The sequence below is a fragment of the Cinclus cinclus genome, chromosome 1 (genome assembly GCF_963662255.1).
Source record: "Cinclus cinclus chromosome 1, bCinCin1.1, whole genome shotgun sequence".
In the NCBI taxonomy this organism is placed as follows: domain Eukaryota; kingdom Metazoa; phylum Chordata; class Aves; order Passeriformes; family Cinclidae; genus Cinclus; species Cinclus cinclus.
The window spans coordinates 140,381,938-140,408,803 of NC_085046.1; the positions used below are offsets into that span (position 1 = coordinate 140,381,938).

General features: G+C 37.2%; 1 protein-coding gene across 2 annotated transcripts; it reads left to right on the forward strand.

The window, feature by feature from the left end:
• Positions 1 to 26,866, forward strand: FAM91A1 (family with sequence similarity 91 member A1). 2 transcript variants are annotated; one of them, XM_062491572.1, is made up of 24 exons: positions 1 to 115; positions 1,848 to 1,932; positions 2,607 to 2,758; positions 3,580 to 3,637; positions 5,107 to 5,174; positions 6,399 to 6,515; positions 7,525 to 7,615; positions 9,894 to 9,956; positions 11,036 to 11,142; positions 11,902 to 11,940; positions 12,046 to 12,158; positions 13,057 to 13,175; positions 13,598 to 13,710; positions 13,925 to 14,011; positions 14,432 to 14,564; positions 15,224 to 15,372; positions 15,777 to 15,911; positions 18,138 to 18,251; positions 19,178 to 19,250; positions 20,241 to 20,390; positions 20,876 to 20,983; positions 21,246 to 21,369; positions 22,422 to 22,491; positions 23,809 to 26,866. In XM_062491572.1, exons 1-24 carry the CDS (start codon positions 44 to 46, stop codon positions 23,983 to 23,985), a joined length of 2,517 nt encoding a protein of 838 aa, XP_062347556.1. In that variant the 5' UTR covers positions 1 to 43; the 3' UTR covers positions 23,986 to 26,866. The 2 variants fall into 2 exon arrangements, with proteins under 2 accessions (XP_062347556.1, XP_062347562.1); XM_062491578.1 differs by having other exon boundaries at positions 6,399 to 6,512.

Sequence of the window (26,866 nt, forward strand, 5' to 3'; positions counted from 1 at the left end):
GAGCGCCTCCCGGCGGCGGGGCCCGCGGCCCGGTCTACTCGCCATGAACATCGACGTGGAGTTCCACATCCGCCACAACTACCCCTGGGCCCGGCTGCCCGCCAGCGTCAGGCAGGTGCGGGCTGCCGGCCCGGGGGAGCGGCGGGGGGACACGGGGCACTCGGCCCTGCCTGCCCCGGGGCAGGGCGGGCGGGCCCGCGGGGACTGTGGGGCTCTCTGTGGGGACAGAGGGATCAGGGGTGTGCACGGCCCCTGTGTGGGGAAAGGGGGCTCTCTGTGTGTGCCTGGTGTCTCCGGGGAGAAGCGAATAAGAAAATGGTGTGTGCTGTGTGTGTGGCCTCAGTGAGTAGAGGGGTGGCTCGGGGTGCCTCGGGGTCCCGATGGCCACAGGGAGATGTGGATATCCCCAGCTTGTGCAGGTGTAAAACAGCTCAGCCGGGTGTCCCTTACGCTAGTCCTGAGTGGTGGGAGCCGGAACAGGACAGGTGCCTTCGGAGGCTTGTGCAGCCCCGTGTCTCAGTAGGCAGAGAATTGTTTGCTGCAAGTGGCTCGTGAAAAAGAAAACCTCATGAAATTTTGATTGCCTGGATTTAATGGGCCTCTGATAGCAAAGGGAAGGTATTGTGTCGAGTTGAGAGGAGGTTCTTGTTCCAAAGACTTAACACTGCTTTAAGGCAGATGCAGTTAATTCCTGCTCTTGCACAGAGGAAGGGTGGAGTGGATGAGTAGTTGCTGCAGGCCACAAGTAATGCAATTTCTTGAGTTTGAGATTCCAGGAGCAGCAGTAAGAGGAGAATATATGATGATTTTTCTTTAGCTGTCCTTCTGAGTGCCATATTGTTGGCTTTGTGATTCAGGATAGAAACTATGTCAGTATTTATTGCATTATTTACTTTAATGTAGCTTCTGGAATACTGTTTTGTCTACTTTAGTGTTAGTATAGGCCTCAATATTTTTGTCAGTTGAACAAACATTTGTCTGCCTCTTTTGATACTTCATCAATTCCAGACCCTGTCACTGATATCACGTGTTGGTTTTCTAACACCTGATTCTGCAGTTTGCATGTAACTTTCTTGTTTATCCCATAAGTGCAGTAAAGTACCTCTTTGTCAAAGGATCTCTTTTAGTATAAGCTTCAATGAGGGAACCAGGAGTGGGAGGAGAAAAACCAAACAACCCAGATAACTTGTTGCAGATGCAGAGTAGAAGAGTAATATGGGGAATACTGAGGGAACAGTTCTTGAAATAAGGCATCTGAAACATGAACTAAAGTTCTCTTTTTATCTTCTGTCATGGTAGTCAAGTAATGTGCTGTTCTTGTTCCTTAATCTTGTGACCTAGGATCACTTGATAGTTTTTTTTTTTTACTTCTGCAAAGCTGCAACTTGAGAACCTGAGCTACTTCCTGGTGTGGGTCGTTCTTTTGTGTTTTTTTTTTTTTTTTTTGTTTGTTTGTTTGTTTGGTTTTTTTTTTTTTTGTTGTTTTTTGGTGTTTAAGGTTTCCTAGGTGCAGCAAATAAAGCTTCACATCATTCACCATGTCTTGTTTGTGCTACACTAATTCTGGGTAATTTCTCAAGGCTGAATGACACTGAATGCTTGGTAAATGTTTGATGCATCACATCTTTGGTTTGAAAATCAGATGCTCCCTTTTTACTAGAGTGGTACTAGGAAAAAAGTAATGTAAAAATGATTGCTCAAATATGCATCCTGTGTAGAGGCCTGTTTAAAGGTACATTTGACTGTGACAGCTGCCTGCATATGTTTCCTTACAAGACACTTTGCAGTGGTTTAACTAAAAGGCTCGGGCTTGTGCAAGTCACTTAAAAGGTCTTTATGTTTTCAAGGGTCTTGGAAACTCCCAGAGGGAATATGAAAGGCAAGTTGTACTCTACAGCATCCGCAATCAGCTGCGGTACCGGAATAACTTAGGTGAGTAAAGAGGCAAAGTCACTTCTGATTCCTGCCCTGTTCTTCTGTATGGAACCTTGTCTTTACGGTAAAGCTGCAAGAACAAGTCCAGTCCAAAGGTCCTTCCTTCCTTGAAAAGAAATGCTTTTAAATAATAAAAGCATGAAAAATCCTGACTTTTGAGTCCATTTGGCAGCTTTTCTGGCAAAGCATTCTTGAAGGTTACTGAGTTGGCAGGTGGAACTGAATTCCTACACTAGTTCTGTTGCCCTTTCCCAAGAAATTTAAGAGATGTTAAGAGAAGATTTGGCTAGTTAAGCCTGTCATTGAGTGGCTCACAGGAGCTTTTGGCTACGACTTGTTTGCAGACTTTCGATTTAGTTTACATTTACTGAATCCATTTGTCTTCCCAAAGCAGATAATAATTTCAGTAATTAAAAGATAATTTTCTATAGGCTGCATGAGTTCTGTCTCAATGGGCCACTTCCTGGTAACTTTTTAGATAAATCTCCTTAAAGTCTCTGAGGCTACTTTTATTGTGTAGGAATCCTTGGATGCTGAATTCCTTGCACCACTACTTTACTTTACTTGTAGTTTTCTGTCAATTGCCATAAGGCTATTTTTAATCCTTTGTTGTAACACTTTTTTAAAAAGTTGAACATCATAGAACAATGTAACTTTTTCTCCCCTTGTAGTTAAGCATGTCAAGAAAGATGAACGTAAATATTATGAAGATCTTTTAAAATACAGTCGAGATCATCTCATGTTGTACCCGTATCATTTGTCTGACATCATGGTAAAAGGTCTGAGGGTAACACCATTTTCCTATTACACAGGTATAATGGAGGTGAGTGCAGAACTGTGGTGGGAGGGTGTTTTCTGTCTGCAGATGTTGGTGGTGGCCCAGTAAGGCATACAAGGCAGTGCCAGGTAGTTTTTTTTGTTTTTGTATAGGCCTGCTAAGAAGTAAAGAAACAGTAAGGAAAGCATGTAGAGAGCTGCTTTTTCCTGCTGTGTTTTCCTTTCTGCCCTATTAGCTTTTCATGAGCTGGACTTTTGTCATATGGAGCTGGGGTGGGTCTTGTTCTGAGACCAGACTTTCACTTTTGATGTTTGAGATTTGTGAGTCTTCATTTAAAAAAAGCTGTAAAAGATATAGCTTATTTTAACCATATTGGAAACTTTTTGAGGAGCCTGAAGCAAATCTGTTTTTTTGAGAACAAGGATGGCTCTGTTTTCTGTCAGCACTCTGGCAACATTCTTTTATTTTTGTTGGATGTTTGAAGTGCTCCTATTTTATTTTGTATATAGTGACTGCAGACATAATGGATTAGTTCTTTGTTTATTCTTTTATTACTGTTGACAAGTCTGTGTGCTGGTTTGTTTTTTGTGAAGAGACATACATACAGGATTTTGTGTATTAGTCTTTCAGCCAACATTTTTCTTTGCAAAACATACATTAAACAGAAGTCTCACATTTTATATATTTAATTTACTGTGTAATGATTGATCAAATAATTGTCAAGTTTGATAAAGTAACTGACGTCAGCAGATCTCTTTTGATTTCATTTCATTCTTAAAGTAAAAAGAGCAGGTAGAATTTTGGACCTTCTTCACTGGAATGATGACTTTCTTCTTGCAACTTAAAAATTTTGTTTTGTTTTTAAGGATATAATGAACAGTGAAAAAAGCTATGATTCTTTACCCAACTTCACTGCTGCTGATTGTAAGTATTACCTAGATGAATTACTGCTTTCAGTGAGTCAGAAATAAGGAGCTTCTGAAAATGGATTTGTGGGCATCTGTTTGCTTGAATATGAGTGTGTGAATGAAGGTGTAAAAACATTTAAATAATGATATTAAGGAGTGTGTGCTCTTCATACAGCGTCTTGTCTGTACAGGCAGGACTGGAATTGAGGCTGATTGGAGGCATGGTACAGAACCTTACCTGGGTCCTTGTTGTGCATTCCTGTTTGCCTGCACTTCCCGTTGATGTACATCAGCAAACTGAGCTGCTGGTCCTTTGCTGTTGTGCATTTTGTCATGTGTTGGGCAGAAGACATTAGCAGGACACACAGGCGGCTGACATTCCTGTGAACTGGTATCAATGTGGATTGAGGGATGATGTACCAGAAAAGAGGCAAGAGGATCTGGTATTTTATGACACTCTGGCTGTGCCAGATGTTTTAGGAAAGCAAAAACCTTGAACCTGGTGGAGGAGAACAGAGTAAAATCAATAGCCTACTGAGAAGTCTTATAGAGCAAAATGTAAGCTGATAGCAAAGGGACATTATATACTGCCACTGAAATGCTACCTATAATTAACACATAATTCCTTGCCTTTGGTATGCATTCTTAAAGTTTTTTTTTTTTTAAGGATAGTCTGTAGTTAGGTGAGGAGTAGCCTGCAGCTTTTGAAAACGGTTTTGGTTTTAGAAGGATTTTCTCAGTTAACCTAGTAGTTAGCTTCTGTGTAATGTTCACAGCAGGGAAACAGATGAGGAAGAACTTTCCTCAGCACCATTTTGCTTTTTGGAAATCTAGTATTAGTGAGGAGTTTGAAGAAAGGTTTTCCTGTATTTCATTTCTGCTGCCCTCGACAATTCTGTTACCTTAGCACAGCTGCAGATTCGTGACTACACTGTGATTGACTTAAACTTCCTTAATTAAATTTTTTCATAAATGAACTAGAAAGTTGAATTTAAAGCTGAGACAGAATATGGCTTTAAACTAATGAATAGTTTTCTACTGTCTGTTCTTGGTTCCTTAATGGTTGAAGGCTAAAGATTATGGAATTAAATTTTGATTCAGTTTAACTCAACTGTATCTTAATCATATTCCTTAGAAGATTAAATGGCCTTTTGTATCTAGTTCTTAGAGTTCTAATCCAGTGCATGGCATGGGCTTTGTTAAGGGAAAGAAAAACTATCACTATTAATCTAAAGTTGATGATAGAAGTATAGGAAGAAAGGAGTTGGATTATTACCTGCAACCCTCTGACTTGAGTGATAGGGGATTTTTTTTTTTCTTTAACCTGTACACAGTGGAAGAATGGGGGTGGACTATGGAATGAATTTAGCATGTATAACTGTTGTTTTATTTTGGATTAGAGTAAATAAAAAGGTTATTTAAGAAGGAGGTCTGATTGTTTGAAGAATCTTAACTATATCTTCATCTTAAACCCTTATTTTTCAGGTCTAAGACTTCTTGGCATAGGAAGAAACCAGTATATTGATCTAATGAACCAATGTAGGTCATCAAAAGTAAGTTTGTCTTTAATTTTCCTTCCCTTTCCTTTACCCTTCTGTCCGTCTCCCCCATATTATTTCATAGAAAATGAAAAATGTAATGATTTTTTGGCCCTGGCTAGTTTAATAGTGTGGCTAATTGAATGTGACGTAGTGTTAATATTGTTAATTATATTATGTTTCCTCAAGTTAATAAAGAGCTTTTTGGTTTAAAATTAAAGTATAGTAAAGGAAAATATATTAATTATTACTTTTGAATTGTTGTTAATCTTGTATTTTTGGAGCTGTATTTCATGATGCCAGATAACTAATATCTCCTGGGCACTATAAGCAGGGTGCAATGATACTGGTTCTGAAAGAATTATTCCATGTTTCTATGTTTGCCATTGAGATCACAGTTTATTCTGGAACAGTGATCCATCTAGGTGTGAATTCTTGCAGTTTGTAAGTTTTTGTCTAAGACAATGAGTGCACAGACATTCTTGGATGTGAACAGCACTCGTGGAAAGCACTGTGATGGTTGACAGAAATAGAGCCTTTAGTTTGCAACAGTTCTTTCCTTTCTTCATGGAACTCAGAAGTGCTCTTGCAGTAGCTTCACAGTCATTTAACTGAAAGGTTGAGCTAACCAAAATATACAGTAGGTTATATAGGGATAGGGAACCAAAAAGTAACAAGTATGCAAGGAAAGAGAAGCTATTTAATTCTATAAATAAACAGTATACTCCAGTTTTTCTTTCATGGATTGACATTCACTGTATATTTTTAGCACTGTGCTTATTGAGAATGTTGTACTTTGTCCCTTAAAGTAAATAAAATATGTTCCAAAAATGTGTTTTTTTGAAATCACTGAACTTCTTTAAAATACCCTACTTCTATACATGGGCTCTCTTACCTGTTCAAATTAGAAAATGTCACAAATACTTTAAATTTGGACTTGATCCTAATACAATGGAATAGTGTGGATTTTAATTAGCAACACCTACAATATGGACGAGCTTATGGAAAGATTTAACAATATTAGTTGGAAATTTTTTCCCCTTTCTATTTCCATGTGATCTGAGAGAGGAGAGAAACTTTTGCTAAATGACAACACTAATAGCATGTGTGTCTCCAGTCTGTAAATATATTGTACTTAAAAATGGATGTTTGTACAGATCAGTTTTTATAAAGGTAAATGAATGTCTGTGCATGTGAAGTGCTCTTTATTACTATCTCAAATGGACTGTACCACTGCAGAAATTTTTCAGAAGGAAAACTGCCCATGATCTGTTACCCGTGAAGCCTGTGGAGATTGCTGTAGAGGCGTGGTGGGTGGTGCAGGCTGGTTACATCACTGAGGATGACATCAAGGTAGTGCAGTATGGATTGCATCTCTAAATCTTGGTGAATACTGGTAGTCCCTGAAAGTAGGAGTTTTCATGTGAAATACACAAAGATTATGTTGCAAATTTGCAGCAACTCTCTTACGAGTATCTTAGAAATTGGAATTAATGCAAATCGTGACGTTTTCTTTGATGTGTTCTGCCCTCTCTCCCCTTTGTACTTTCTGCTTTAGGTACAGTGTAGAGGTTGTTTTGCATCAAACAGTCTGTGGTAACTTATGTGCGTGATCATATGATTTGTAGGGAACAGGAAACAAAGTATAATTTCTTAAATTTTGTATTTAAGCGCTGAGAGGTTGTTTTTGACTGAATCTTCAGTGTAATTAGTATCAGAATGGCAGTGGATTTGATGTGTATTTTCTTTGCTTCTATTCTTTATGTTTGCTTAGTTTTTCATTGTTTCCACATAAAAAGCTTGTAAAATGGCTTACTGTTTCATCTTCATTTTTCACAGGTTTTTTTTTTTTACAGTAATTTGATCTGGATTTATTATCTTCTCTAGAAGGTTTTTGTTTAGATTAGAACATATTTAAAGCAGTCCTAGAATCTCTTTTTTGAAATAACTTGGGCTACTCTCATTTAGACATCCAGCAACCCAGGGTAGTTAATTTAAAGCCAAATATTGTAATGGGCCTCTTTCTAAAATGATTCCAGTTGTGTGGCTGAACACTCAGTTTGGAAGTTTTAAAGAGCAAATATGTTATACTGTGGACTTAACTTTCCAAATTCTTGTGCAGTTAATTTCCTTTCCTAGAGCATGCATAATTTTGTGTGAGGACAAGCTAAAAATTTAGAGACTTTTAACAGGAACTTCAGTAAATTCTTCAGTGCAAATATTTTGGTTCAGAATGTGGGTTACTCCCTATACTCTTATATTACTTATGACTGATTTGAGGCTTAAGTGTTTGGGAGTTTTTTGAGTGTTATTAAGTTGCATAAACTCATTTGTACAAGAAACTAATATGATTTTTTTAACCTAGATTTGTACTACATCAGAGAAGTCTGCAATTGATAAGATAATTGATTCAGGTCCTCAACTTGCTGGTTCATTAGACTTCAATGTAGTTCACAGTAAGTTTTAATGAACATTTCTGATTTTGGATCTTGCTTAGTAAATTCTAGTAGTGTCTGGAACTAGGAATAAAAGAGATGTAAATAGCTGAGGCATAAAGGAGAGTTGGAGGAAAATATTGAAAAGCTTGTACAGACTGCAGTCAGAATCTTGTGAATGGTTTAATGATGAACAATTAGCAGCTCTGTTATTGCTGTGTTATTGTTTGAGTCAACAAATTCATTAGAAGCTGTCAGTAAAGATTGTGGGGGGAAAAGAATGTAGATCAGAACAAGAGAAACTAAAATGAAAATGTCAGAATTAGTAATCCTGAGTAATTAAGGTGCACTCCTTGCTTTTCAAAGGAGAGTTTTTTAAATTTTTCTGCTATTTTAATACCATAAAATGAGGCTGTCTTCTTTCACAGAAATCTGTAGCTGTTACTGGCTTCCCATTTCAGTGTAACAAGTAATAGGTATAGACAAATCATATTAGGGAGTAAGAATTCACTGACAAAATCCTCCTTGAAAAGTCTTGTCTCTAAGGGCTTGGCTTTACTACAAGCACTCAAACCTGAACACTACAGCTTTTAATGAGAAATTGAGGCAGAATTTCATTGCCTATTACTGAGCAGAGCAAAACAATTACAGAAGTCAGGTAGGTGAAATTCATACTCTTGTTCTGAAACAGTGTAAGGCTTAATTAAATCTCAATTCCAAAACCACTTCAAAATCTTTTTGTATAAATGGCCAGTGTTTTTGGAGAGTCTTAAGAGCTCAAATTTAGTAGATTTAGAAGGCTCTAATGTATGGAGATACAATTAATGTAATGGGATTGTAAGAAGGATCATATTTTCTGGGCAAAGAGGACAGCTGAGGCCAAACTATGATGCCACCAATACATTTCAGGTGTATAGATAAGGATGCATCAATCATAAGAGCTGAATCTAAAGGAGAGACAGTGTAAACCACACTTAGCATGTTGACGACTTGTAATGTCATCCTGACCCATTAAAGCTGGTCTGTTGATACACAGCATTTTGTAGAGCTGAGTATGTTACTGCCAGAGCTGAGCAGTGAATCAGCATGAATCCAAGTGAGTTGATAGGTTAATGCAGGCATTTTATTTAAGATCTGATTGAGGATGGTAATTTAACTAGATATGCTCTAGTTGTACAGGCACACACTATAGTTGAGCTCTCTGTGTGTATAAAACATCCTGACAGTTCCACTTCAGGTGTTCAGTAGCATTTCACCTGAGGGCTCTTGGTAACTTCACTGCTGCTGTAATGAATACACTGCAGATGCACTGATCTTGGGTAACACCAAAGAATCTACAGACAATACATTTGGCTTATTTATGCTGTACAGTTCAGCTTTATGCCTTGCTATTGAAGTATAGGTAATGCTCAAGAAGTATTTAAATAATGTTTTCAGGCACATGGTATTATTCTTGGGGCATGCTGTGCAGAGTCAGGAGTTGGACTCCATGATCGTGATGAGTCCATTACAATTCAGCACATTCTATAATTCTTTGATAGCTGTTACTAAACTTAGATGCTGAATGAAGATGACCATACTGTATTTTTTTTCCCTTAAGAACTTCCTACTGGCTTCTCTGCAGAAGTCAGTTGGGATGCTTAGTGTTCAAATCAGTTTCAAACTGGGAAAGTGCATTTTAAATGTTTACCATATTGCTGTCCTTGTATGCATTGTCTACCTACATCTGCTGCAGCTTTGCTGATTCTTTGTGCTGAAATGCACCAAATTTCCTTTTGCAGTTATGCAAACAACACAATATGTGCCAAGGACATGTAAGGACCACCAGAACTGAGGTGTTTTAGTTTGTATCCTTGCTACCAGGTGTGACCCCTGGTCTGGGTAGCCAAATGTAGCCAGCATCCTCAGCTGACAAAGCCAATTGAAGATAAAAACCCCACTTCTTGACAGTACAGTGATGATGGTGAAAACTAAGTTAACATTTAGGCAGAGATTTGCTTTTGTTTTCTAACTGGATCTGCTTTAATCTGTGGTCATTTTGCTGTGCTGTCTTGGAAGTACTTAGAGAGTTCCAAGTGTGCTGCATCAAGCTAAAAGTGTGGAACTCTAGGATGACACCTGGTTGGTATTAGGTGTGGTTTATTGATCTGTGCATTGCAAATAAATACTCTACTGGGAAGGCTATTAGGAAAAAAATACTTAAAATCTGAATTTACTGGTGGGAAAGTCTGCTTTATATTTTCAGTATTTTGAAAAATGCTTTTTTTTCTTCTAAAATGTTTTCCTTTTATTTAAAAAGGTTTGTATAACAAAGGATTTATATACCTTGATGTACCAATATCTGATGACAGCTGTATTGCAGGTAAGTAAGTATTTCATGTTATTATACATATGTTTTCTCAGTTTCCTTTCAATTGTCCTGTAATTCTCTGTCTTGGAAACTGCTTGTCTGCATACACGTGTACGTCCAAACAAAACATTTGAGCTGTGGAACTCTTTGCTGACTAAATGTTTTCAGTCCTATTAAAACATCTTTTTTTTTGTTGTGTATAGGATTTATTTCAGCTTGAATTCTTAATTTGTATTGAACTCATATTTAGGTAAGATTAGGTTCTTTTATGGGAGTCATGGTATGAATTAATACATGTCCTCTTACAAGTTTGTAATGAAAAAGAAGAATAGCATAGGGAATTGTACTTACCTTACCAAACATATACAGGTTTTTGACTTCTTTCCAGACAGATGTAAGGTTTTAATAGATATCAGGTCTATTCTTCATGGGTATTGTCACCTCAATTAGTCACAGGCTGTGCCTGGAGACTGTGGAGGAGCATAACGTAGCACAGCGTGTGGGCTGGCCTTTGAGCAGCTTGTGGTGCTGTGAAAGGTCTCAGGGGTTTCTGAATTCACTATAATCAGCAAAGGTGTAAGTTGTTTGGAACTTGGTCATGCAAAAGTACCTGGCATTGTTGTATAGAGATAATTTAAGTGAAAGTCCTCTAAATAAAAGAGACTTACTGCTTAGATAATTGCTCTGGAAGTCTCAGTTCTGGACTGTGTGGGTGGTGTGGGTTTTTTCATGTCCTATTCCAGTCATAGTTGTGTTTTAATCTCCATCCACATTACAAAATCATTTTATGGGCTGGACACTGGAAATTATCTGTAGTTGATGTGCTGGAAAGTGCAAGGCTATGGTGGAAGGTAGTGTGGCATTAGTTTCTGTAAGAAAACATGTTGGCAAGCATTACTTTCTTAAGGAGTGGGGGAATTTTAAATGCCATTTATGCTATCTTCAGGTTTTTGTTCTTTGTGCCTGGAAAATCCTCAAAATTACAGGTACCATGAAAACTAAAGTGTAAACTAATTTTTCTAGTTTTGTACAGTTTCAGTTCAATAAACTAAGTTACCAGATTGTAATTTTGAAAGTAATTCTTATTTCAGTGCCACCACTTGAAGGTTTTGTGATGAACAGAGTGCAAGGTGATTACTTTGAAACACTACTCTACAAGATATTTGTTTCAATAGATGAACATACTAATGTGGCAGAGGTAAGTAAAACTTAACCTGTGTTAGGGAGATAGGAATACTTGAAAGTGGCCCAAAGCACACTAATAAAAATAGTTAGAGGTACTGATTGATATACAGTGATTTTGTTTAGACATACTGCCGGGCTTTAGATACAACCTGTAGCTTTTACAATCCTTCTACCTTGAAGTAGTACCTTCAGTTCAGTGAAACAATTAAATTAGCTGGAATGAATTTATACAGAGTTGAGTAAAGTAAGCTTTTATGTAAGTTAGAACTGGAACAAAGTCTGTTTTGCTAATGTGAAAAAAGTTCAAGTAATTTTTTCTTTGGCAGTGAAAGCACACAGGGTGTTGGCTTAAAATAGGAATGTAGCTTTTGCATAAGCATAGTTTGAGTATGAGAAATATGTTTTCATAAGGTCGTCTCAAAACTTGCTGAATAAATATCTGAAAAATACCCATTAAATATATCCAGGATTTGTTTTCCTCTTTGCATGTCTTCTGACAAACATAACTAACTTAAAATGCATGGTTAGCCTAGAAATTACGAAGTGGAAGATAGCCTCATGTTTCTTCTGCATACTTTCAAGTGGGACAGTTAGGAGGTTTCATGCTCTCTTTTTTTCATCATCTTTGAAACAGACAAAATTATTTCTACCAGTGCAGGCTGAGTTTAGAAGTGAGACCAATAAAAAGATGCCAAATCCCACAAATGGTGATGACCTGCCCTGTTAGTACTGTATTGCTGACTCATCTTCTTGTCTTTTTTTCATTTTTAAGCTGGCCAATGTGTTAGAGATTGACTTATCTTTAGTAAAGGTATGTGCATACAATGCTTTTATTTAACTGGATACAGAAAGTTCACTGTCTTGCAACCTTGGTTTCATACAGCAGTTCCTTACTCTGTGTGTGTGTATTCTGCAGAATGCTGTGTCCATGTATTGTCGGTTAGGCTTCGCTCATAAAAAAGGCCAAGTAATAAACCTGGATAATCTTCATCCATCATGGAAGAACGTTCCTTCAGTAAACAGACTGAAGTAAGTGTCTTTACTCTTTCTTAGGTTTATTTTTCTCATTGAAGGGAAAACTTAGAACATCTGATTTGAAAGCTATTTGTTGCTTTCTTTGACTTCTGCAATAACAAATCTCACCTGGGTTTCTAATGTGTATAATGACAAGAATATGTGATCCTCATGTTAGTCTGAGGATGAGGAATGGTAATTCAGCCTGCAAATTCAGAGCACTCCATTTGGTGCTGTTACTTAATACTGGCTTTTTGACCTGTAGGTACCTAGTTGCTCACTTTTCCAGCTGATAAATGTGCATTTGTTTTAGACTCCTGGGCCATAAATAACAGCTGTTAGTGTGCTATTACAGAGGCTGTGGCTCTTGTCAGTGCTGGCAGTGAATACGTACATAGAGTTTGCTTGTTTGCTGTCAGGACCCATTGCAGTTCTGTCAGTGACACTCTCATGTAAGTGTGCATCTATATCACTTCCCAGGAAAGTGCTGTTAGTACCAGTCAACAGAGTTCTCCAAGTTGAAATGCCAAGTTGCAATTATTAGGAATTGTTAAGTGCTTTTAGTTCAATGTCTGCTAAGCCATTTAAAATTACTGCTATGCCTGTTTTCTTTAATGCCTTTTCAGACTGTGAGAACAAACTGGATTAGATTTTTTCCGTTGGATTCTTCAGTGACAGTGGTTTGATTTTTGAGATCTTTTCACAGTCTGGTATTTTCAGCCCCCCAGTAAGCCTTTCTGCTGAAGCTAAAGCAGGACCCTGAGGGGTATTGAACTTGACTGTTTTAGGGCTTGGACATGTTGAAAGGCGTGTGTTGGGTATGCCTTTGCATGGACTACTAGCACTGGAAGGCAGAGATACTTCTCTGGTGCTACAGTGACTGATAGATGTGGGTTTTAATTCACATTAATAGGAGTACTTTGGATCCTCAAAAGATGCTGCTTTCATGGGACAGTGGGGAAAACAGAAGTCCTGTACAGGAAGCTGGGTCATCAGCCACAGATACAGATACCAACAGTCAAGATGATCCAGGTTAGCACTAACAGTAAATTTTAATACATTAGTATCAATTATTTTTATATTTATAGAGTGGTGTAGGCTGTAAAGAAGTCTAGAAACAAATGAAACACAGATTATGTAGATCCTTTTGTCATATGGACTACGCAGTGGGGGAGGTGGTGTCTACTTCTTGGTTTAAGACTCTTCAGCTAAATAACTTCTTTCTGAAGATGAGACTGATCTCTGTTGTGGATATAAGCTTGACACAAAGATACCAACTTCTGAATTAAGTTAATCAGTAGTTTAGTAGTAATAAGGGAATTTTGTTTTACTTGGTATGGTGATAACTAACTTTTTCCTTTTTTATTCTTTGTTATTAGATTTGATTAAGCTTGATGATAATATTTTTAAATGAAACAAATGTGATAATCTACTTCCTTTTTCTTTTCTGTTAGCTGAAACAGCCAGTGTGAGCAGCCTGAACCTGTCCAGTGGACACACGAAGCGCATTGCCTTCCTGTTTGATTCTACTCTCACTGCCTTTTTAATGATGGGAAATCTCTCACCAGTATGTCCAAATTGTTTGATATATTATGCCAAGAATAAGTATGTAGAACTTTAAATTACTGTGACATCAATAGTACTTCAATAGTACAGCTTGATTTGAAAAATACTTACTAAAAGATTCTTCTGTGTTATTTGTTAAGTAGTAGTTTTGCCTAATACAACTTCTGCTTGCCCATTCTGTTCTCAAAGAAGACTGTTTTGTTTTGTTGTTCCAGAACTTGAAAAGTCATGCAGTCACTATGTTTGAAGTTGGGAAACTGTCAGATGAGAGTCTTGACAGCTTCTTGGTGGAGCTGGAAAAGGTAAATTGTTACATGTTTGACAAAATGCTTTTTCAGCACTTGAAGTGTTAAAGGGGCCAACTCCACCTTCTAAAATTAATTCTAGAAGGACAACTGTAGAATAATGTATGAGAAGTGCTGTTAATTGCTGTATCATTTCATACCAGTCAGGATGACTGGACACTTCTATCCTTTTACCTAAAGAATGAGTCATGGTTCTGATTTAGAAATATTGTCTTTGTGTACTTTTTGACCATTCCACTAGCATGGCCACGATCTACTTTTCATTTAATAGTTGCTGTAGATCACCTTTGCATACAAGCTGCAGGGTTATGACTCAATTACAAAGCTTTAGAATGCTAATTTGTTCATCTTTCCTTTGGTGTAATTGATCCTTATGTAAAGAACCTGCCCCTTGTATTTGTTTTGTTTCTTGTTTAGGTTCAGAGCACAGGGGAAGGGGAAGCACAGCGATACTTTGATCATGCCCTTACACTGAGAAACACGATACTGTTTTTACGGCACAATAAAGACCTGGGGGCGCAGGCTGTACAGCCTGATCAACCACATAATGGTATTGTGAGCACTTCTAAAAATCCTTCTAAGTTGGTTTACTTATCTGCCATGTACTCAGCTTTCTGCCCTTGCTGCTCTTGTGGCAGTCAGTATCCTACTTCTTTAAAAATACTTTGAAATGTTCCTCATCATCCTTAGAGCCTGTGTTACTGGATTTGCTTGTTGAATGACAGAATTGGTTGCCAAGGCTTGCACTTAAAATTCCGAGCAACAGATTAAAGTGTAATCAAGACAAGCTGAATTTGAGGAAGAGATTGTTTTGAATCACATGCTTCTGACAGCCATATAGAAGAGTCAGCTGTCAGCTGCTCTGTCAGAGAAACATTTTTCAAGCCATGAAAAGGAATGTCTTCTTCTAATGGGAACAATTTTTTAGGTTTTTCTTTTAAAACTTAGCTAACTTTCTCAGCATCTCTGTGTTTATTTCCTGTGTTCAGATAGTTGGTGAGGAACTAGCTCAGTGTCAGACAGCCCTGTATGCCTAGAACTGCTAAATTTTTGTACATATTTATTAAAATTCACCCCAATTGTTTAAAACTTCATTGTGGAAAATACTGTATTCATGGCGTAGCAGAAAATGGAAAATCTGAAATCGTAGTTTGTGTTTTTATCTTCCATTTTAAGTGATAATGTAAGAATCTTGTATTTTGAACATAGGCTTCCCCTTGGACCTGTTACGATGTGAGAGTTTGCTCGGTTTGGATCCAGCTACCTGCAGTAGAGTTCTCAACAAAAATTACACTCTATTGGTTTCCATGGCACCACTCACCAATGAAATTCGACCTATTAGCAGCTGTACACCCCAGGTGAAAAAATTTGTCAGAAATCTCTCTTGGAGTGACATAGTTAGCATGTAGAATATCACTGCAATTAATCTAATACAAAATGTTGAGGAAAAATGCGAATATTTAGTACATTAACTTTGTTAAACACATTAACAGTTTTTCTGTTCAAGTTAGAGTCAGTAATAGATATTTTGTTCTTGAATTTAGATTCATAGAAAAGACATTATTGTAATCTTTCTGTGAAGACACTTGTGTCACTGGACTGAGTACCTAGAATATAGTTAGTGGAGGGTAATACATTTGTACTTCAGTGCTCAAAAACTGGATGTATGTTTCTTTAAAACTGTTGCTTCTTAAATTAAATCTGTATGAATGATGGCTGCAATCTGAAGTTATTTCTAATTACTTGAATAATCTCTCTTCAGCATATTGGGCCTGCAATACCAGAAGTCAGTTCAGTTTGGTTCAAACTGTATATATACCATATAACTGGACAAGGACCACCCTCCCTATTGCTCTCTAAAGGAACACGTCTTCGAAAACTCCCAGACGTTTTTCAGGTAGTCTGTGTATGGATTTATTCTCCCTTCCCTCTCCAAGTGTTTCAAAGATATGCTCTATGCTATTTAGAGGTAACAGTTGAAGTCAGAGGTACAGTTCATTGTAGATGATGTTCCTTTCCTAGAAGAAAGTTTTATGTAGCATCTTGATTTGTTTTCTTTCAAAGTTCTGAAAAATGAATGCTACTTCTATCTCTCCCTTTGTGTGAATGTGACTCCAGTATATTTAATGCCACCCCTTTCAAGTTTAGTGTAAAATGTGGTATTGCAGTCTTAAGAGTTAAGGTTTGTTAGCCCATCCACAGAAAATGTCAGAAAAATATAGAAAAGCCATGTGAAAAGATGGAGACCTAGTATATTTTGCTTTTTTTTAGCATTGTGCAAGAAACATCACTTCTACATATAATTCTGCCTGTTTTAGAAGATGGCTAACATCATCACTTCCAGTTTGTCCAAATCTGTGCTGGAGACTTTGGAGTTAGTGGCTGTAATCCTCCCTGCAATTTAAATGACGGAATAATTTAATAAAGGTTGTATTAGGTTGGAAAAAAGGTCTTCCTGTCCTCATAGCCTGACTTGTAGCAGTGTCTGGAAGCAGGAAGAAGCAGCACATTATGTAGTACTTCCTTGTAAGACCTTTCCACTCTCCTGCATATTCTGGTCTGGAACTCCCTGGCTGCAATGTGATTCTCTGTACACAGAGATTGTGACTTGAATTGTTGGCTCTGCATTGATGACTTGATTTCCTCAATTCCTTCCAGTCTAGTATCCACCTAACTTTTTTAGCATCCATACAGTGCTTTGGCAAGGAGTCCCACAAAACAGCACAGGTTATCAACTTCTGCCTGAAAGATTTTAGATGCTGCCTTCTCCCTTTCTGTCTCTGAGATACTAAAGACAAATAAAGACAAATGTACCACAAAGGAGCAGTGCTGGGTATTCTGTATACTAGACAAATGTAGGTGAAAGTGGCCATGACAACTTGTAAACTTGCCTGAACCAAAAAAGCTTTGCATCTGTTGACTTTGATTTGAAATGCTGTGGGCATTTAGCAGTGTTTGGGTCTTGCTGCTCACAATGGAATTTGTAAAATAGTATTGTTCAATTTTATAATTGCAGAGAGGCATCTGAAGTTTTCTTCTCATTTTTTTTCATCCTGTAGATACATGAGAAACTAAATACATTAGATATATATTAGATATAATAAATATATTATACATATATTAGAAAGGTTTGGAGACATTCAGAGAGGGAGTGCATTCTTTGGTGTACTTATATCAGCTGTCCTCTTTAGCACTAGAATTTGTGGATTCCATTCCTCAAACCTTACATGTGTCCCATCCCTTTATGATTTCAAAAATTTTGTGGATACCTGTGTTTCTAAGATTTACTCTAAGATCACATAGGATTAAGTGAATCAAGTCTTGTAGAGCAGAAGGCATTTTGTAAGGCCATTGGTGATGACCTCGATTCAAACCCTAGTTTGTCATTAGTCTAAACTACCTGTACATGTACAGATTGTGCACTTTTGTTAGTAAAGAAGCATTCAATGTGGTAGCCTTGGAAAACTTCAGAATACTGCATGAATTTCAGCATGCTGACAGGACAGATTTTCTTGAACTAAATCATCTGGATTTAGTTCAGATCTGGATTAGCCAGTCTGGATTTTTTTTCCTCTATGGGAATATGAGTACTTCTCTCCTGCTGCTGTTTTGTAACCTTATTTTCATAGGGAACTGCCAAGATATTTCTAGGAATCTTATCGAGATGCAGTGGAATTCAGTCTTGAAAACTGAGAATGTAGGAAACTATTTAGTTGTTTTGTCTTCCTGTTCCCCACCCTGGCCTTGATAGATGTTTTGGGGATTGATTTATCTTTGTTCTTTGCTGATAGTGTTAGTTTATCTTATATTTTGCTTTTAAATTTATGTGGGATTATATTAATTTCCTGTTTGCTAGAAGGGTGCTGCAATGGCCACATACCTTCATAGGATTTGGTGACAGATACTTCCTGTCCAAAACAGCATCTTAACTCTGAGGCTGGCAAACTTCTGTCTTTACCAAGAATACAAACATGACTGATTCCAAGTATAGCACTGTAGAACTGTAGTTACCTGTGATCACTTCCTAGTTGTAATGATGTGCTAATGCCTAACTCTAATATTTCAATTTGTGTGCTTAGATAATTCATTACTACTGCACACACTCTTAATTTCTCTCTTCCAGGGTTATGATCGATTACTAATAACGTCTTGGGGTCACGACCCAGGAGTAGTTCCCACTTCAAATGTGCTCACCATGTTGAATGATGCTTTAACTCATTCTGCTGTTCTAATTCAGGTACACAGTGCTCTGTATAAATGATGAAAACCGCCATAATTTTTTAACTTAAGCTGTTCTGTGGTAGAGGATATTAACAATGTAGAAGTGCTACAATTTGGCCAAGAGCTGAAAAATAACTTCTGTAGGCAGTGCTGCTGTGATTCAGGTTAGGACACAGGTTTTGAACTGAATTCATATTATGTATGTGTTATTATTTTATAGGTAAGCATAATGAGTTTTGGTAGCTCAAGTGGGGGAGATAGTAAACTGGGATGAAAGTGAAGGGTCCACAAGGTTTTTAGGTAGCAGAGGCTGTCTAAACTGGTATTATGAACTGTTATTTAAGAAATACAGCTTTTCAGACTGCTTTGTATTTAGCTCTTACAGTAAAGTGTGAACAAAACATGCTGTTTATCACAAATGGCAGAATAGGTTAGGTTTTTCTATTTGGAAGAATTAAAATAGTTTCCTCATCAGTTTCTTTGGTTCATCTGAGCTCTCAGAATTAATCATTTAAATACAGAACTAATCATTTAAATTTGAAAAAAATAAATAATTTAAATGTTTAATATTGTAGCAAATGTTCTCAGAGGCCAACTTGTAAACAGCCTGTGACTGCTGAAAAATGTTCTGTATGCAGGGGTGGGAAGTCCCTTTTGCTCCAGAAGTGCTCAGCCTTTAAAAAATACATTTTTAGTCAGTAATTGGAGAGAAAAAATGCTCCTCTTCAGTGAAACATAACCTCACTGTGTTTACCACGTGCATTTTAAGGGGAAAGGTGGGGTACTTAAATTATTTCCGCTAAGCAAGATGTCTAATGCATAAATACCTCAATTTGTTTTTTTAATCAGCTTGACTGGTAGTCCTTAAAAGGGAGCATGAGTAGGACTGAGCTAAGCTGATGAGTATTTTTTCTGTTCCTAATTTAATTTCTTGATGTTCAGGGTCATGGCATGCATGGAATGGGAGAAACAATGCACATACCTTTCCCTTTTGATGAGGCTGAGCAACAGGGAGGTAATGGATCATCTTCAGTGTAATTTCTACATTACATTGCACATCTGCTGCACATCACCTTGTGCAATAAGGTTGCAATAATCCCTTTAAAACAAATTTTGTTGATTTTGTGAGTCATATGAGAAAATGGAAAGTTTTAAATGGTTGACAAGTCTGTTCTGAGCTTAGAGGTATCATCTTTCCCTTTCTAACTTCTCTGACCTAATTAGAATGTGTTTTCTGGCCTCTCTTACCTCCTAACACAGATGTAAAGAAGTAACTTTCACAAATACCTCAAAAATTTCCTTTGTGCATTCTTGCTTATTAACTAGCATGTTTATTAACTGCATGAATAATTCTTCCATATATTATATTGAGCATTTCTTAACTGTAAGACAGGTGAGACCAAAAAATGAACAAACTTACTTAGATTATTAGCACCAGAAACCTACTATGGAGGTTTTTTCCTCAGGAAAAGCTTTGCTAGCAAAATGTATTCCTTCAAAGTCTGCTTAGCTCAATTGATTTACAAATGCAGGAATTTACAAGTTCTCAATACTCCTTGATGAGTAGGACAGAAGCTTTGCGTAGTTGAGGGTATAACCTCACCAAGTGAGAGCTGTCAAGTAAGGCTACTGCTTAGAAAAGTCTGGGCCAAGTAGAAATAAAACTATCTTCCTAATGTAGTTTTTACTAGGTTCAAAATTCATTACTGTTATATTTGCTCTCTCTGTTAATGTCTCATCCAGTTGGAAGAAATCCTGAAGTTAGAGTCTCTCAAGTTCTGACATGAACAACTCAGTGTTGAAATTTCTTGTTAAGCTCTAATGCTGTATTCTAATTCTTTAGCATTTCATGCTTGGTGTTAGCCCATATCTAACAGTGTGATCACTAAGATGGAGCATTACTAGCAGGAAAAATCCAAACAAAAAACTAGCCTAGAGAGGACTGCATGATTATGGGGGAGGCCTCTTTTAACGTACACTGGAATATATTTTGCTTTCTCCTTAGACTTCTCTCGTGTGAACATGGGCATTCATACAGCTTTAAAAATACTGAGAAACAAAGTGGACTTGCAGCATTTTTGTGGCTATGTCACAATGTTGAATCCTTCAAGTCAACATGCTAACAGAAAGCTGAGTGATGCTTCTGATGGAAGAGGTTGGTTACCAATAATTGTCTTTTTTTATCTGTGTCTCCTTAATTTCATATACAATCACTTAAGGAAAGATGAGCAAAGGATTAAATTATTTGATTTGTAACTCTACAAAATACTATCCAACACAGATAGGAACCCATTCAGAGTAAATCTATTAGCAGTAGGCTTACTTCCTAATTGTTCTTTGAGACTGCTCAGAACTACCAAATACAGATTGATAAATGACTGAATAAATGACTGAACTAGAGCAGTCAATAAAGGGAAAAATACTCTTTCAAATATTGAAAATAAATTGTGTCATTTTTATATGCTAGAGTTTAATCTTTCATAAGTGTTGAGGATCCCTAAATAACTCTTCAGACCCAAAATAAGTCTGGCCCTATGTTTCTCCCTATCTCTTCTTCCAGGTTTGTTTTATAGTCCTTGGGCAAAGCTAACTAAATTTCTGTTCATGTGCATGTTTATGTAAGAATTTCTTTGTCTTTAGGGGAGACTGAACTAGCATCAGGATCTGATGTAAATGGGAGCACAGAATCATTTGAGATGGTAATAGAAGAGCCCTCAGTGGATTCTGCAGTCAAGCAAAGCCTTGAAGGTAAAAACATGACAAATAGCTTGTACTAAACATTAGCTTGTTTTTAAGGATTGGAATTCATTGTTTGATTATTCTCCGGGACAAGTCCAATGTGAAATTCCTCTTTAGATTCTCTTAAATATTTGAGCAGTTTATTAAATGAGCTGTATTTAAAAAGCATGAACTGTCTAGTAGATCCAAATCTAAGATTTTTGACCTCAGAATGAGCTTTCTTGCTTTCTTTTTCTTACACTCCATTTATCTCTTGTTTTTCTTTCTGTAGGACCCACAACTGAACTGGAATGGGTTCCCCTGGAATTATGCTTTGGCATTCCACTTTTCAGTTCTGAGTTGAATCAGAAAGTCTGCAGAAAAATTGCAACTCATGGATTATGTAGAAAAGAAAGGTGAGCTGTAGTTCATTGCTTGCAGGTTTAACAGGTGGTGTGTCTGGAACTTCTGCAAAAAGAGATACCTACAACTCAATGACTATAAACCAGAACTGAGCTATATTTATAGAGTAGCTAGTTCTGATGTGTAAGGGAGTTGTTTTTTAGCTCATAGATATGTACAACTAGTCCTCAGTTGTGGTAAGATTAAGATTAGGCTTTTTTTAATCATTTCTGTAAAGCAAAAATTAATTCTTTGTTGTAAACCATCTATGAGTAGATCAGGAAAAAAAGTAAATTTGGGTGCCTTCCTACTAGTTTTCCTTTCCTAGCCTAGCACAGGCTTTTTTTCTTCCTCATTACTGTTCTGGAGTGGGGGAGGAAAGTTTGCTGGTAATGCTTTGATGTAAAAGGAATTTATCTCTTATGGAAATTTCCTTTACTGTTGGTATCATACTTGATAAGTTTAGTTACAGCTTATGATCCAACTATCTAATGCTTTTTACTGCAGCTTTGCTTTCTGAGAGATTATTCTTTGAACAATGTGATTTTGGAGTTTTTCTTTTGTTTTTTGGGGGGGGCGGGGGGGGGGGGGTTTGTGAATGTTTTTGTGGATTATTTTTTGTGGCGTTTTTTTCCCCCTAAGGCATGGTTCTGGAAATCAAAAGTAAGGCTGCTTGAACATAAGTCTTAAGGCTCTTATTATAGTAGTTGACCTGTTTTTAACAGTGTGTCACTAATAAGCTTCTTACAAATCATGTTACCAGACTGTCCTAGATAAGAATGAGTCTAATATATTACTTACTTTACGTAAAATAATATTTTTCAGTTGCAGTAATTTCATTTTATTCAGTGTAAATGGTGTGGAAAATAGCTTTTACCTGACTAGACTCAAGAGCAGATGAGTCAAGCAGCTCTTCAGTGATGACACTATTATCAAACTTTGTGTGAAAGCTTTGGTCACATGATGTTAGATCTGGAGTTATTTGTGAGCAAGTTATCATGGGGGTACTTTACTGGTAAAAAATTGTGAAACTAGACCATGGCTTCTTTTTGTTTGTTTTTTACAGCCTTCAAAAACTCCTACATTCCAGTAGAAAGCTGTCTCTTCAGGTACTTAATTTTGTTCACTCATTCCAGGTAAGGAGCAATAATCCAGATGTTAATTGTTCTGTATGATCTATGATCCCTTTCTGCCATGCCCTCTTACTTGCCTTTCTTGGGTGTATGAAAACATATGTGGTTTGTTTTATTTGCCTTTTCTTTAAATTGTAACTGTATGAAGCACTCAAATGCTACTTGAAGGACAAAACAAGTACTTCCATACCCCTTTTCTAGCTTCATTTAATACTTGTCTCAACTCTGTGGTTGCTTCTGGTGCATAATTATTTTCATTGTCTTTTATGGCACTTGCTCAGCAAAGTTGTCTTTCACTCCTCCTGCTGTAACACAGCCTATTCTGCTGGTTATGGGGTGGCTGCTTGGATATATTGCAGAGACTTAGTGTAAACCATGGAGATGCTAAATTTATCTGTCTCTTAAGTCATTTCCTTAGGAAAAAAATATGTTAACATGGATTTCATGCCAGTTGCTTTTGTTGTAAGATCCTCTAGACCTTAGTGTTCAATGAATATAAATATGTAAAACTTCATACTCAGTGACGATTTTTTAGGAGTGTTGGTAGGAAATAGGGATCTTTTGCAGTAAGCAAAGAGGAATGTCAGGTCTGCAGCCTGTTCTGTCTCTGCATGGAAGCTAGCTGTGTCCATGTGTAACAAGGAATGTTGCTTAGCTGCTCTGTCTTGTGATACGTTTCTCTAAACTCTGTTTTTAGTGAGGTAACGAATTTGCATGTTACTTAACCTGGTTATGTTATGGATGGTGTCATTCTGAAACTGTCTCCTGATGGGAATGTTGGAGATTCCCAGTAGATGTGAAGCCCTGAAACCAACTGTCAGTCTCAAGTGACTCCTGTCCTATTGTGTTAGAGGTTACCTCTGAGATACACTTTTCTAGATGATGTCCACAGAAAGAAAAAAAAAAGGTGCTGATACAAGTTTTAGGATGAGAAAACCAAACTTCTGGGAACTAATACCCTTCAACATATGGTTAAGTAATTGCCTCCAAATGCATGTATCCATCTTAGCATGGTACAGGACAAATAGCAGTCTGATAGAGGCCCTGAAGATTTTAGAGATTTCCACTTCATTTCTTCTAGGTCTTCAGCTTTAAGTCTCAAGCTTCCTTGAAGGTTTATTGGGAGCCAAATCAAACATGCAAAGATGCAACTAAGGCATCTGTATGTGTATTTCATTTTGCTTATTCTGTTTTTACTTCCATAATGTTTTGATATTCATTGGATTATAGTAACACACTTCAGAAACTGAAAGTGTATTTGCAGATTAACCCATCATATTCTTTGTTTTTAAGACACAGTTTTCTTCATTTTGCTTTTAGGAAGGTATTTCAACGCTGGATCAGCTCCATGATGCTGGTTCTTCAAGTTCACTTCTGCAGCCAATTTCTGCAGACATGGGTGTTCCTCTTCCTGCCAAGAATCTCATGTTCAAGGAAGGTGTATTGTCTGAATGGAACGGATGGGCCCCTTCCTCAGTTTTTTTCAACCACACCTAGGGAACAGGTCAAATAGAGGTTTTTGTGCATTGATCACTAAATGCCTTTCTTCTATTACGGTTAAGTCCTAGTGCCAACCACTAAGAAGTGTACTGCTGCTGCAGCATACCCCGTGTCAGAGTAGTGTTACAAAAATGTGTTGTGTTGCAGTATTGGGGAAGTACTTAAAACTGTCTAGAACTTGTTACTCATTACTGCGTATCTTGCTGCAACAGAGAGCTTTTTAGCTGTCAGCACTATTTTTATCTTGAGACAATCTTTCTTTTATAACTAAACATGCCCTTTCTAGGCTTTCTGATGATTGTTAAATTTCTATGCTGTCACCACAAAATTGCAAGAGTAGTTTTCTACGTTCATTACTCAGACATAAATTCTGTTTAGTTTTGTACTGTATTACTTTCTGTATAAAGGTAAGAGATTTGGCTCTTCCTCTGAAAGCTTAGTGATACCAACTGATTAAATAAAAGTATCATGATGATATGGGGCATTAAAGATTTTTGAAATCTGTAGTTCAGCTTAACAATGGGGCCTTGACAACTCAGCACAATGGAAGGAAGAGGCTGAGTTAGTGCAGACACAATGTCCTGCTGATGACATAGGGCCACTTTGAAGATGAGTGTTGCACTTCCATCTCTGTCAGTATTTGGTGGAGGTATGGAATTGTGGAAGATCTGAGGTGATTATGTCTGTTTGCAGAGTTCTTAATGATAATGGGATTCATCCTCCTCTTGGTATGAAACCAGGAGTGTCTGAGATTTAATCTCACTGGGAGTCTTTTGCTGTAATTTGAAATTGGTGATGATTCCTGTGGGCAAAGTCCTGTTGTCATAAATTGAGTTGAAGGTAGATAACTAGTTCTGTCCAGTCGATTAATGTTTGAAAGAACAGAGCTCTTGATTTTTCACATCAGTTGTTACCAAAGGAAGATAGCAGAGGATGTGAAGACAGAAAATCCAGTGAATCTGTGTTCCTTGAACTATTAGCTGTTGATCATGAAAAAAATTAACAGTAAGCTTTCTCATCTAAAATTGTGTTATGGCTCTATTTGTAGGGGATAACTTTATGTAGCATGACTTTGCTTTGCTTATATTATGTGTTTAACAACATTTTGCCAGCTTAAAGAAGTCTGTTCTGTTTAGCACATGAGGAGGATGAGCAGTGTAGTTTAAGACTGCTCTGCTAGCTCCCTTCTTTACTAGAGCTGCCTTGTTTTAAGTAGTCATAACTAAAAATGAGACTCAATCACCCTGTCATTACTATCCTGCAGTACACAGTGGGCCAAGGATCTGTGGCACAGATGGTGCTGAACAGCAGCAAGAAGAAAAATGGCAACATTTAGGTTTGTATCCTGTTCTGCATTAGAAAAACATGTCAAAAGCTTGAAGAGGACAAATGTACAAATGTATAGGATAATGCAGTGACTTAATTTACAACTGTGAAGATCCCATTCTTTTTCACTGGCTTTATGTACATTCCTGAAGTATAAGCATAGGACTTGTGCTCCAAGAAACTGGAAGTCTCTAGTACTTCAGTTTGCTCAGTGCTGCTTTCCTACATCAGTTTTGTTCTGGAATTTTACCAGCAACAGCTGAACTTAGCATACTGCATATATCACAGTTACATTGCCCATAAAAAGTTGATCATTTACTCTACTGTGACTTTTTGTATTGGACATGCATACTCTCCATAGCAGTTTTTAAGTTGCCTTATTTCCTTCAAAGTAAATTGAAGAGGAATTGAATGTCAATCTGCTGGAAGTGGCTGAGAAAACCTTTACTGACAACTGTTAAGTGGAGATGAAGCCAATACCTGGCACTGTAGAGGAATTAAGCAGTAGTGATGGCTTACACTTTCAGGGCTATAGATGTTACTTTAAGTGCACCTGTGAGCTGCAGTAGGTGAGCTAGTTTGCTGTATTGCATTAAATTTTGCCATGCACTATCTGTACTAGTATGTAAAGTGATGATAGCGCAAGTTGTATGAAAGTTTGACAGTAGATGAAAACTTACTGTTCTCACTGCATATTCTTCAGTGTTGCTAAGTGAAGGATGTTATCCTTTGTTATTAGGTTGTCTAAAGTAAAGTTTTTCAATAAAAGTAGCCTGATCCTCAGAGTTGGTTAATACCCATAAATCTTACGGTTAATGGTAAAAATTCCAGATGTGTTGCAGTTTTTTAGAACTCAAACCACTCTAATTTAGGGGCTTCAACACTAGTTTAGGAGCTTAAATACTGAAGTCTGCATATCTGAAGTTTACCGAATAAATTGCAACCAAAGAAGTCTATTGAAATTCCTGAAAGTCTGCTACAGTACCAGTGCTTGGGATGGTCAAGAGGCTTCAAACTATGTGACTTCTGTTTTAAATATGGTGTAAAAACCCAACAGGTCTCAAAGATCTTCATACCAAAAGAATATATTTTATATTGTATTGCAAATAAAGACAAATTAAATCAATTTCTTCAGGTAGTTTTTTTGACCATGGGGAAAATCACATGCATTACACATTGTAAAGCTGTTTTAAGTTTCTGTTTCAGCAAGATTTTTAGCTTGCAGAAGACAGCTTGGCTTTGTGCTCTGGCACAAGTAGTACTGAAGCTAGATGGATATACATTAAGTTGTTCAGGAGCCAGCCAAGAAGTATGTTATGTTTGATTTCAGTTTTTTTTGATCATAATTTATTGCACTTTTTTCCTTCATAGTTCTCAAATTTTCCCTTACTTTCTTGTTCAGTGTTTCAAATGGTTTGTGTTTAGGAAGTTTTAAGTACAACTGTAGCTGAATACAGTTGTGCTCTTCTAGTGTGACATTGTTTATATTATACATCAAATTGTACAAAGTCTATGTTCAGTTAAATTATTGACACATGTAACAAATGTTTAC